The 12,546-nt window shown below is 34.3% G+C and overlaps 1 protein-coding gene across 13 annotated transcripts in view; it reads right to left on the reverse strand.

The window, feature by feature from the left end:
* Nucleotides 1–9,856, reverse strand: part of LOC104218191 (putative late blight resistance protein homolog R1B-16) — a 34,695-nt gene extending 24,839 nt beyond the window's left edge. For 3 of the 13 annotated variants that reach the window (XM_070147572.1, XM_070147571.1, XM_070147573.1), the window contains exons 1-2: nt 7,766–9,833; nt 3,661–6,269 (exon numbers count right to left, since the gene is read on the reverse strand). In XM_070147572.1, the coding sequence (XP_070003673.1) occupies nt 3,661–6,127 (2,467 nt within the window). In that variant the 5' untranslated portion in view covers nt 6,128–6,269; nt 7,766–9,833. Of the gene's footprint in view, nt 1–1,796; nt 2,211–3,660; nt 6,270–7,765 lie in introns of those variants that run through there. The other 10 variants (XM_070147568.1, XM_070147570.1, XM_070147567.1 and 7 more) reach the window with 9 other exon arrangements.
* Between the last annotated feature and the right edge of the window lie 2,690 nt (nt 9,857–12,546).

Consider the following 12,546-nt stretch of genomic DNA (forward strand, 5'->3'; position numbering starts at 1 on the left):
TGAACATAGAAAATATGTCATTAAATATGTCATTAACCATTTGAGAGAAAGATCATGGAGGAAGAGTAGACATCCACCATATTTTGATTTTTATCATAACACTTCTCTATTTACTTTACTTTCGTTCATTTTCTTTTGCTTATTAGTACTTCAACTTTGATGGGTAATTATAAGTTCTGTCCCAATCAGCACTTAGTCCCAAAATCAACTTAGTGTATTGAAATTATTAAGGGGATTTACATTTATACCCGGTTTTTAGATCACGTTTTAACTTGTGTCTGCTTTGCAAAAAAAATTGCAAGCGTACTCACTTTTTCAAGTAACTTCGGGATACGGGGCTGAAGTAGCAAAGACAATCACGCAAAACTTCAGCATTCTGGTAGACGAGACTGAAGTAGCAAGTGTGCTGAACCAAGTATACTAAGTTTTTGTTTGTAATTGCTGAACTTAAGCATAATAACTGAAGTTTTGTTCTCTATTTACTGAAAAAAAATTTTGTGATTGCTGAAGTTTTTGTTTTTGTAACTGGCGAAGCTGAAGTTTTTGTTTTGTAACTGGCGAGAGCTGAAGTTTTTGTTTTTGTAACTGGCGAACTTCAGCTATAGAGCTAAAGCTGAAGTTTTTGTTTTGTAACTGGCGAACTTAAGCTCTAGAGCTGAAGTTTTTATTTTTGTAACTGTCGAACTTCAGCTCTAAAACTGAAATTTTTGTTTGTAACTTGCGAACTTCAACTCTAGAGCTCTAGGGGGCATGTTGTACCCACACGAAGTAACTTAAAGCAACATTAACAGGACCCAAGAAACATCAACACATTACCAATCCAATCGACAACTGGCATCTCCAATTTCCGCTAGACCCAATTCACCAAACAACAATATAAAATTAATAGTAACTAATTTCTCTTGTCCCATTTTCACATCAAAATTGTGCATAAGATTCAAGTTGCAAAACCAAGATAGAACCTTTACAGCTGAGGGTGTCGGCGAAAAGGAAAAAATGATTGAAAATTTATAGGACTCATCGGAAAAATAAGAAGAAGCAGATAGGATAAAACTTTGAGGAAGAGAAGGAGGAGGAGAAAGGGGACGGAAGTTGTTTAAAAAGTAGGTACAAGTTGAAACTTTAAAAAAAAAATAGATATAGGTTAAATGGGGGCGACCAAATAGGGCGCCCCACGCAATTTTTACAATTATGATGTGAGAATTGTAAGTTTTCTCAGCTGCTGTTAGGGAGAAATCCTTGACATCCTTTCTTTTGCAAGTTTTCAACTTTTTAAATATAGTCATTCTTTTACCTAACTTGTTCAGTTGATGGTTAACGTGATCCACTTTACACTTAATTATGAACAAAATTAAGTTTGCTCTTAAAATAAATTAAGCTTCCATTTAGCCATAGATTTTATTCTTTTTCAAAAAAAAATTATGAACATTATTTGTTCATAGAATTGATCAGTTTTTGAAAAAAAAAAATTAAAATGAAATTTCATGTTCTCAAAAACTGGTTTAGGACAATTTTTGGGTGAAATTTTGTCTTCCAGTCATAAATCTTGATAAAATGCATTTCCAGACACAACCTCAACTTCCAACAACAACTCAATAGTATGGAGAGGTTAATGTGTACTCATGCCTTATCCCCTAACTTGGTAGAGTAAATATGTTTCCGATAGACCCTCGGCTTAGCAAGGACACAACCTCAACTTCCAAAAATTATTTTTCAAGACAACTTCATTATATTATGCATCAGAATCATCACCATCATCACCATCATCATTAGAGTAGTTGTATGAAGTCACACTATTACAAAAATAAAATATCTTGGGGCCTTTTCTTTATACAGGCAAAAGCTGTTTTTCTATCATAAAGGTAGTTACAATATATTAATAGAAATAAACCACTTACTACAGACGACAATAACAACCCAGTATAATTCCACAAGTGGGGTCTGGAAAGGGTAGTATGTATACAGTCTTATCCCTACCCTGAAAGGGTTGAGAGACTGTTTCCGATTACTATAGAACTAGTGCTAATACTACTGGTGTCAGATATGACACAAAGGTTCCCAAAGCAACCTAGATTATTACAAATACTATCCGAATAAGTTTTTCAAAAGAGATATTGCTGCTTTAGATCCTTCTTTAGCCGAAAAGTGTGCAAACTCCCTCCCCGTAATTATGCCGAAGCACTGGGTTCCCCATCTGCTACATTACCAACCTACAGCCATGGATAATTGGTTTATATTAGTGAATAGTTTTGTAATAATTGCATAATTCCAATGAAGTCTGTTTCAATCTCCAAAGGTTGTAGATTGTGGGCGTAAGCAATCTTCAGTCCATATCTTAAAGCAAAGAGCTCAACATGAGTATGAGTTAACAATTACAACAAAACCAGTATAGTCTCACAAGTGGGGTCTGGGGACGATAGAGTGTACGCATACCTTACCCCTGCCTTTAAAAAAGGCAGAGAGGTTACTTCCGGTAGACCCTCGGCTCAGGGAGGAAAAAGGAAATGGGTAATATCGCTATTGAAAGCACCATCTATGTTAAGTTTGTAGTAGCACGCAGGAGGAGGATGTCATTAATATTAATGGTTATAATATTTTCAGTTATTTTGTTAAGTTCCCTCCCCGTAATTAAGTTCATATTACTTATGTTGCTGTTATTTTGTTATTTTATGTTATTTGATGTTATGTTATGTTATTTTACTATGAGTCTATTGATAGTACTAATATATCGTCTCTTGTTGCTTTCTTGAGCCGAGGGTCTCCTGGAAACAACCTCTCTGCCCCTCGGGGTAGGGGTAAGGTCTGCGTACATATTACCCTCCCCAGACCCCACTTGTGGGATTATACTGGGCCGTTGTTGTTGTTGTTGTTGGTTCTAATATTTTCAGTAACAGTAGTGTTCTGGGAGAGGGTAATATATTCAATGCAACAAGTGATAACCAATGACTTTGAAAGAGGACAATCAGTATTGTACTGTTGTTAATGTTATTAGCATTTCTGTTGAGCCAAAAATGCCATAAGCAGAATGGAAGGAAATTATTCCAGCTAAGCATAACATTTGTTTAAACTTGGTTGTTGGCTTTTGAGGATATCTAACCAGTGGACAGTCTCTCTTTCTCTTTTGCAAACAGTGCAAAGTAGGATAAGTATTCATGCCAACACTATTAAGATAGTCCCTAGAATGAAGCCTATCTTGGCAACATTGCCAGATGAAAAACCCAATCTTGTTGGGAGTTCTAAGTTTCCAAATCTATTGGAATTTTTTGTAGGATTCGATAGTTCAAACATTATAATTCCTTATGCATGGAAGCCTCAAAACAAGGGCATTCAAGACCATTTTATTTTTAATTATCATATTTATTAAATTAATCTCACTAATCGAAATAGTTATTTGGTCATATTAGAAGAAAATACCGATTTTTGACAACTACAAATTGATAATTGTTTTAATTAAATATTCAGCAAAATTTATATTTTATATCACACAATAAAAACGAAAAGTCCACTTTTCTTGTTCATTCCGAAAATACTTATTTTTTACGATTACGAGTTGAAGAAAATCAAGCAAAAGCACTGCAATTGAACTGAGTACAACTGTATAACGTGACGTAACCTTGTGGAAATGAGAAATGAGGGCAACCTTGATAAAAATATACTTACAGGGATTGTATGTATCTGAGATACGAACATCCACAGGTTTGTTTCCGAGGTCTTCTTGTTCTTGTTGAATACGTGCAGCAGAAGCCTCAAGTTGGGCTGTACAGTAACTTAACTCAATTAGCTGTAGTGAGTCCATATCTGCAAACTCAATGGGCATCTCTTCCAACTCAGTGCAATATGTGATCACGAGGCGCTCAAGGACAGGAAAATTGTCATTTGTGGCTTTCCAGTACTTGAGATGATAATTATGCTTAATTAGCAAAAGCTTCAACCGAGTAAAACCCCCTGCAATTGGATGCCACTCTTGGCCACAACAAGCATTTAACATTAGCTTCAGCACCTCAAGGTCAGGCAACTCACCTATGATATCCATGTCCTCCCACCTTAGACAAGTATTGTCCAACTTCAACTTCTTGAGCGTCGCTGGAAAAGCTTTTGCACTTGGAATGGTCAATGGCACTTTATTAATCTTCGTCTGCAGCGGTACTGAAATTTTAAGACTCAATGTTTCAAGTTGATGTAGATTGGCAAGATTGTCAAAAAGTTTAGATCCATGAAATGTTTTAAACTCATATTCATCTGCATAGATTCCTAATTTTTTAACATTCCGAATCCCTGAAATAACCTCCTCGGTGCAACTACTTACACACAAGCCAGAAACAGTGTGTATGTTTGAAAATTCCAAGCACCTCTCCTCATCAACAGATATACTTGGAGGATTTAGCAAATCAAACTGATACACTCCGAGATGCCTTAATTGCCACAGTTCCCAAATTTGTTCAGGAAAGTGTACGTACGTCGGACGATACCCTTCAACAATGAATGTTCGTAGACTCCATAACCTGCAAATTTCTGGAGGTATGTCAAACCTCCCACCACGGGTGGACAGTACTAGGTACCTCAAAAAACTGAGGCACAGTATCGGTGGAGGGAAAATATCAAGAGTTATGGGACTCAAGTCCAAAATTTTGAGAAAATTGCAATGAATAATATCTGGTTCGAGAATAAAAGTTGAATAAGTACTGTACAAAGAGAAAATAGAACGAACTAGATTGCCCGAATTTTCGTCGTCACCATCTGTCTGCTGCGTTATCAATTGAGGGACAAAAAGGATCCTATAATGATCAGAGTAAATATAGTCCGGATTACCAGGTGCCAGCTGTCTCAAGGAAAAAAATATTTCGTTTTGAACTTCTCTCAAGCAAAAACCATATACTAGATCATGAACCTTACATGATCTAATTTTTGTTTCATCCAAACTTTTCTTGCATACAAGAACTAGACATCTATCGATGAGATCTTGTAAACACTTCTCAGCCTCTCCTTGTAAGTCGTTTTCCAACTTCAGGAACCCTTCAGCCATCCATAAACTCACTAGTTTCTTCACTGGAATCTCACTGTCTTCTGGAAAAATTCCAAAATACAGAAGACATGCTTTTAAATCATTGGTCAAGTGATTGTAACTCAACCCAAGCACATGTAAACATTGTTTATCAGGATCATCTGTGACAAATGACATTACATCCCTAGCAACAATTTTCCAATCTTCTAGTGTCCTCTTAGATTTGGACAGAAGCCCAGCAACCACGATAATAGATAGTGGCAGCCCTTGACATTTGTCTACAATATGCTTCCCGATAGTCTCGAACTCATGTGGTAATGATACATCTGCAAAGCCCGTACATTTAAAAAGTTTCCAACTCTCATCTGGATTCATAAAATCCATCTGCAAAGAAAGATTTCCTGTACCAGCATAACAAGCTACTTCAGTGTTACGAGTAGTCAACAATATTCGACTGCCTTTATCTTCACTTGGAAAGCATTGTCTCACATCATCCCATGCTTTACTGTTCCACATGTCATCCATGACAATTAAATATCTCTTACCCTTTAAACTTTTCTGTAGCATGTCTGCTAGCATTGCCTCATCTTTCATGTGAACTCTCTCATCTTTTGTTTCTTTTGTAAAAAGCAGAAGGCTTACATAGATATCTTTTACATTATATTGGCTAGATATAGTAGCCCAAGCACGGACATCAAAATGAGATCGAATAGATGCATCATTGAAAACTTCTTTAGCTAAAGTTGTTTTACCAATACCTCCCATCCCGACAATTGGGATGACTTTGGGTTCACCAGAGAAGCCTCTAGTCAGATTTTCTAACAACCTTTTCCTTTCATCATCACGTCCCACCATATTGTTCTTCAAATTCGGGATATCTTTTGTTGAACTGTCTAGAACCAAAGATTCGTTTGATGCTTTTTTGCCTTTATCTTGAATCTTTTTTGTTTCTTTCCGGACACGATCAATGTCCTCTGCTACTTGCTTTAGGCAATCACCTAGCCTCCCATGTGCCTTTTCTTTCTGCATTTCATCATTTGCCACTAAAGCTTCAGTCAGTGTCATTTGAATTGTGTGTTCAACAGCTTCTGCAACTTCTTTTATCTGTGCTTCCAAATCTGTCATTTCCCCAGAATCATTGCTTTTCTCGAAATTCTTGAGAAATATTCCCAAGGAACTAACATTTCCGTGAAGAGCAAGAAGTTCTCATAAGAGAAGCAACACTAGCATAAGCCATATCTATCGTATTTCAATTATGACCTCAAAGCTGCAAGTTGAACGAAGTAAATGGTGCTATAAATAACATGATCAGTAAAGTTGCAAAAAGGGAGCCAAAAAAAGAGATAAGAGCACACTGATCTGAGCCAGTAAAATTGGAAGTTTTTTGGTACCTTTTTCATAGATATTGCATTCATTTCTTATTCATATTATCAATGTTACAACACATGATTTTTTTTCCATATAATCATTGCTCTCTAATCCTTGAAATTCCGTTAAAGATTAAGTCAATAATACTAATCTTTAGAAGCACGTAATACATATTTCCAAGTTATTTATATACACATAAAATAATTTTTATTTGTGAAGATCTCTTAAAAACTATTTATCCCCATCTCACTTAATTTAATAGTATTTACATTCACCCTCAAAATTTCAAGTACTTTTCTACTGTGCGGTTGCAGTGCAAATTCAGTTGCAACACCCCAATCCTCAAGCCAGTCTCAGATGAAAATTGAAGCATATCATGTCAAAATGATCATGTGTGAATGTGTTTTTAACGCTTTAAGGAACGAATGAGAGCTTTGGAAACAAGGAAAGCTGGAAAAATAGAGCAATCGACGAGAGAATAAGTATGAATAAGACATGACTCAACTTCAAAAAGGTTTAACTCTTAATCTAGAAAGAATTTGATCATGACTTCTAAAACTTTAATTCAACTTTCCTATGGTTTGGTCATCAATACACAAAGTTATGGCCCACTCACTAAAGTTGCACGGTGTAGAAATGTATTGCACTTGCCTAGGACATAAAATTAAGGGGAGAGGTGGTCTAGAGTGCCTAGTCAATAGCAGTACAGTTTTTTTTGTTACTTTAAGATGAAAAACTTTCTAAAGTAAATCAACAAGCAAATACTAGTATGTATATGTAATGGAAGAAACACCAAAGAAAACTTGCCACATATCGCAGCCTATGTTGTCTTTAAGTGGCATTTCCAATCAATAAAATCTGAAAAGAGAACTATATATACTTGAATTTCGGATCAAATTATATATCCATATAGAATTCGAAGGCATTAAAATTCCACGATGAATTCTTTTGTTCTAGGTACAAAGTCGAAACGTTACTTCTAGAACTCGTGCCTAGTGAGGTAAATGTTTATATTACATCGACTAGGACATCTTTCTGATTCAAGAAGTTCTGCAAAAATTGATGTATAATTTCCAAGTACTCTTTAAAAAACAAAAGGGGACCAAAATCCATTTACAAATAGAAAACACATCGACGAACTAGCATCAGTAACTCTATAAGACACAAATAGTATCGAGTCGCAAATTTATAATTTCATTTTTCTCTTACTTGTAACTCTTAACACCTTGATATAAGTTAGTCTAATCTCCACCTCAGGTGGACTTTCCAAAAGTTTAGATCTATCCTAATATTAGATTTGCTCTTGTGCTAGGACCTAAAACTTAGATCAACCCCCTTGTACAAGGATGATATACAAAAGTTTCAAGTAATAGAAGGACAAGAAGGCTAACTAACCTTCAGATAAGGAAAACAGCAGTGCTGAAAGGTTGCAAGCAACTGCAAAAGCAAACACATACTGTCACAAATACTTGGAGAAAACAATACAAGAAACACCAATATCAATAACAATCAACAAATGGACGAAGCACAAAAAATATAGGATAGTAACCTAGAAAAAGGATATGAGAAGACAAAGAAAAAGGGCATACCTCTAAAGGGCTGCAAGTGTAGGCAATCAAGTTACCAAGTGAATTCCATATAAAGAACAAAAGAGTTGACTGGATTAAAATACGACGACAACTTCAATTAGGGAATATAATATTATACCACATGGGATTTGAAGTTTATGGATTTCTACAGCGACCTCAAGTTAATATACAATAATAAGGGGTTGACAATCAAATATTTATGGATATTTTTTGTGGATTTCTTAATACATATATATGATCCGGGTAAAAACAACATGTGAACGCATAGGTTACACTTTAGGCCCGCCTCTGACTATAAAACGCATTCACATTAGCTGGTTTATGGAGACCGGAGATTAATAAATCAAAGAAAGAAATGAAAGACAAAGGACAATGACATACCTCTGAGTGACTGAAATGGTGTCTTCAATCATGTTACCACCAATTGAATTTAATATAACGAAAGAATGACTTGAATTTATTATATGGGATGACAAGTTCATTAAGGAAATATAATATTATACCACATGGGTGTTAATATATATTATAAACCATATTGGTTACTCTCAAGTAGCTGATAAGCAAATTATATTAGCTAAGACATGTCTTCTCTTGTAACCAAAACATTTTAGAGTGAACAGAAGAAAATTCAATATATAGAAAGAAACACTGGACTTCATAGAAATGGGGTTTCATCTGGGGAAGAGTGTTTATCTATATTATTTGAGGATTGTACAATATAATATATGAAACCATGTTAGTTAGCAACCAACCACTGGCTTAATCAATTAGCTGGTTTATCAGAGAGTCCAATTCCTTTTCTTTTCTTTTTATAAATTCCTTTTTTGATTCCCTACCTTCAATCTCATCCTTACACTATGATAACTACGAAGCCAAGGATCGCAATTTGACGATATTTGGTAGAACAAATAGGTGTAATATTGAGAGAAAACTGAGTAGTAATGGGCCAATAAAAAAGAAGGGGAAAAGTTCAAATTCACCTGAACTATTAGATTTACTTTGAGCTCCACGAGGCACACTTTTATTCATTAAAATTGCACGTAAACTGACACTTTTCCGGCCAGTGTAAAACAGAGATATGAACAGTTCTGGGGTCAAAAGCTACCGCAACCACCGCTTCCAGCCTGCCACCACTACCACCACCGTCAAAAATTTCTCCTCTTTTCTTGTTTCAGATCTTATTGAACAGTTCGCCCATTGCTCAAAAGCTTTAATAACTTGATTGGATTAACTCACGGGGTTAGGAGAAGAGTCCCACTTAAAACCTAGCTTGTGAATCAATTCAAATAGATGAGATGGAGGTGGGGGATTTGTTCGCCGGTGAGAGGAGCCACTAACGGAGACGGCGGTGGAGACGGGGAAGTTATTTTCCGGCGGGACCTCCGACCATGTCAGTAGATCGGCGGTGGAGGTGTGGGGCATTCGTACAGGTATTGCTCTCTCCATTTGAGTATGTCCGGCAACTGAAGAGTATTGAGTTTTTTCTATTTCTTTTTCTTTTATTTTCTGTTTTCTACATGTGACAGGTAATGTTATTAATGAGTCATTTAACTTTTATTTTATTGCATTAAATTTTATAAAGAGAAAACTACTTAATTTACTACTCCCCTTCCAATTTATGTGAACCTGTTTGATTGGGCATGGAATTTAAGAAAAAATAAAGACTTTTGAAATTTATGGTCCTAAACAAGTTTTAAAAAGGCCCAGAATATTTGTTTGATTATAAAAGTTTCTCGTAGAATTGTATGTTTAAGCTAAATTGTTTCCAAATTTAGAAAGAGTTCATTCTTTTTGGAACAGACAAAAAAAAATAGGTTCACATAAACTGAAACGGAGAGGGAGTAAGTATTTTAGAGCCTGTTTGGACATAAGAATTTTTTTTCTTTTTTCCAATTTTTTTTTTATTTTTTTCCGAAATATGTGTTTGTTCATAAAATTTTCAATTTTGACTTGAAGATGCATTTTAAAATTTTTTGAAATTTTGAAAAACTCCAAAAAGTTGATTTTCAAAATTCTTACTCAAATCACTCACAAAACTTCAAAAACAACTCATAATTCTATTTATGTCTAAACACAACTCTAAATTTCAAATATCATTTCACTTTAAAAAAATCACGATTTTTTTAAATTTTACAATTCTTATGGGCCATTCTTATGTCCAAACGCCCACTTAGTCATTAAATAAATTGTTGCAACAAAAAAATCACTTAGCTTTGATTATAGTACGAAAAAAATTTCAAAGTAAATTTAGTATCGTCTATTATAATTAATAATCTGTTTGGTCAAGTTTCTAGGAGGTCAGAACCACTTATTTTTTTTAAAAAAAAAGTACTTATTTTAGAGAATAAGGTGTTTGATCAAACTTTTGAGGAAAAGGAATAGTAACAAAAATTATTTTTCAGAAGCTAATATAAAAGTATTAGTTTTTTTCCCTAAATCACTTTTGAAACTTTGCTAACACAAATTACTGTTCTAATATTAGCCAAAATAGTTTTTAAATTGATTTTGTCAAACACAAATTACGATTCTTCAAAAGTATGTTTTCAAATACATAAGAAAGGTCGTTTTCCAACACACGGGAATTTTGATTAATTATAATTTATACTTCAAGCATAAATACAATAAGTTTGCATAATCCTTACAGCTTGTTTAGATGATTATTACATATCGTTTCATAATGTATCGTATTTTATTGTATTGTATTGTACTGTATAATTTGATGAATACAATGTTTGGATAAATTGCATCATTTGTCACTGTTCTATGATATCATACATCAACAATATAAAAAATAAACTTGCAATATTATAAAAAAAAATCTGATACAAAGTAAAATTATTATATAAAAAGGTAAAGTAAATAATAAAATAAAATTATTAAATAATAATGAAGGGTGAGATGAGAGAAAAAGACAAGATAACGACGCAAACCACACCAAATCGGTCGTTACATAAAGTGGCACATTTCGTCGTTACGTAACGACGGACTTAACGATACAATACAATAAAATTTAAATAATAATTAAAATAAATTAACTTCGTATTTAAAGTAACAATACGATACAACACAATAGGTAACAACCATCCAAACAAGCTGTTAGGGAGCTCTTTGATGATTATTTTGGGGGTATTCCGCACTTACAAACAAACAAAACTTAATGGCTTAGTTTGCTTTTAATGCTTTAGTAGATACTCTGTCAAAAGTAGCTTCTAAAGTTTTGTTAATTCCATTTACGATTTGCCTCCAATTAGCCATCTTAAGCCTTACGGTATTGCGCCAACATAAATTAAAATTATTTGGGAACATTATTTGGAGTCGTTTTTGTTAGGGAATGTTTTATCTTTATGTAAGATTTTCTAGAGCAAATTCAAATTTAATCGAGCCAAAATAGGAGTATCGGATACCGAATACCGTAAAAGAGCTTATATGACTGTTTGCAACAAATTTATGCAAAGAAAAATAAAACTTGCAATCACAAAATAATAAAGTGATTTTATTGATAAACAATATGGGTTACAACTCTATTTATCCTTTGATTCTTCCTTTGAGTTGATCTCCATGATTCGAGGGCTGGATCAGCGTATTCTCGAACATAGGATGATACAGACCTCTCTGGATCATTTAATCTCCATGAAAGTCGGATATTCTTCTTGAAGTATTTGATTATCAAAAAGAACATCTATTGATCACGATATTATTTTATGCCTTGATCACTTTGTGAATATCCCGAGAATTTATGGGATTTTTGAGGCCCTCTTCAAGGAAATATGTATCCTTTTATATAGGTGTACGTTAGAGTTTATGGTAGAGTAACCTCCAAGAAATCATGATAGACTCTTAGGATTTCAAGAGTCCTATAGTATCTTGAATTTAGGATTGAGCTTGATCCTTTAAAATTTCGATGTCTACAATTACTATTAAGCTTGTTGCACTATATCCGTCTTGAAACACACGTTCAAAAATAGAGGAATTTAGTAGGCTTTTGGACATAAAAATTGTAAAAAAATAAAAAAGTAACTTTTGATTGAAAAAGAGTATTTGAAATTTGAAATCTTGAATGTATATTTCACTTGAAAAAATATTATAGTTTATGAAGAAAAATAAATTTTTACATGAAAAAGTAGTAAAAGCCAATTTACAAATTTCCAAACTCATCTTCAAAAAATCTTTCCAATGTGTAACAAAATATTGTTGAATTATTTTTTCCTGAAAAAAATAAAAGGAAAAAATTTCCTATGGACAAACGGGTCATACCTCGTAGAAGCGAATAATATGAAGGGTGTGACTAGAATTAGGCGACGAAGATACGTAAGAGACGCGGTCAAACTTTTTAGTGAGTTGCATCCAATTATTTTCTTGAAGGGGAGACATTGGCGTAACTGGTAAAATTACTGTCATACTGCCATAATCAGGAGGTCACGAGTTCGAGCCGTGGAAACAGCCTCTTGCAGAAATGCAGGGTAAGGTTGCATAAGATAGACCATTGTGGTCTGACCCTTCCCCTGACCCTTCCCCGAACCCTGCGCATAGCGGGAGCTTAGTGCACCGGTCTGTCCTTTATCCAATTATTTTCCTATTAAGATCAAC

The sequence above is a fragment of the Nicotiana sylvestris genome, chromosome 6 (assembly GCF_000393655.2).
Source record: "Nicotiana sylvestris chromosome 6, ASM39365v2, whole genome shotgun sequence".
In the NCBI taxonomy this organism is placed as follows: Eukaryota; Viridiplantae; Streptophyta; class Magnoliopsida; order Solanales; family Solanaceae; genus Nicotiana; species Nicotiana sylvestris.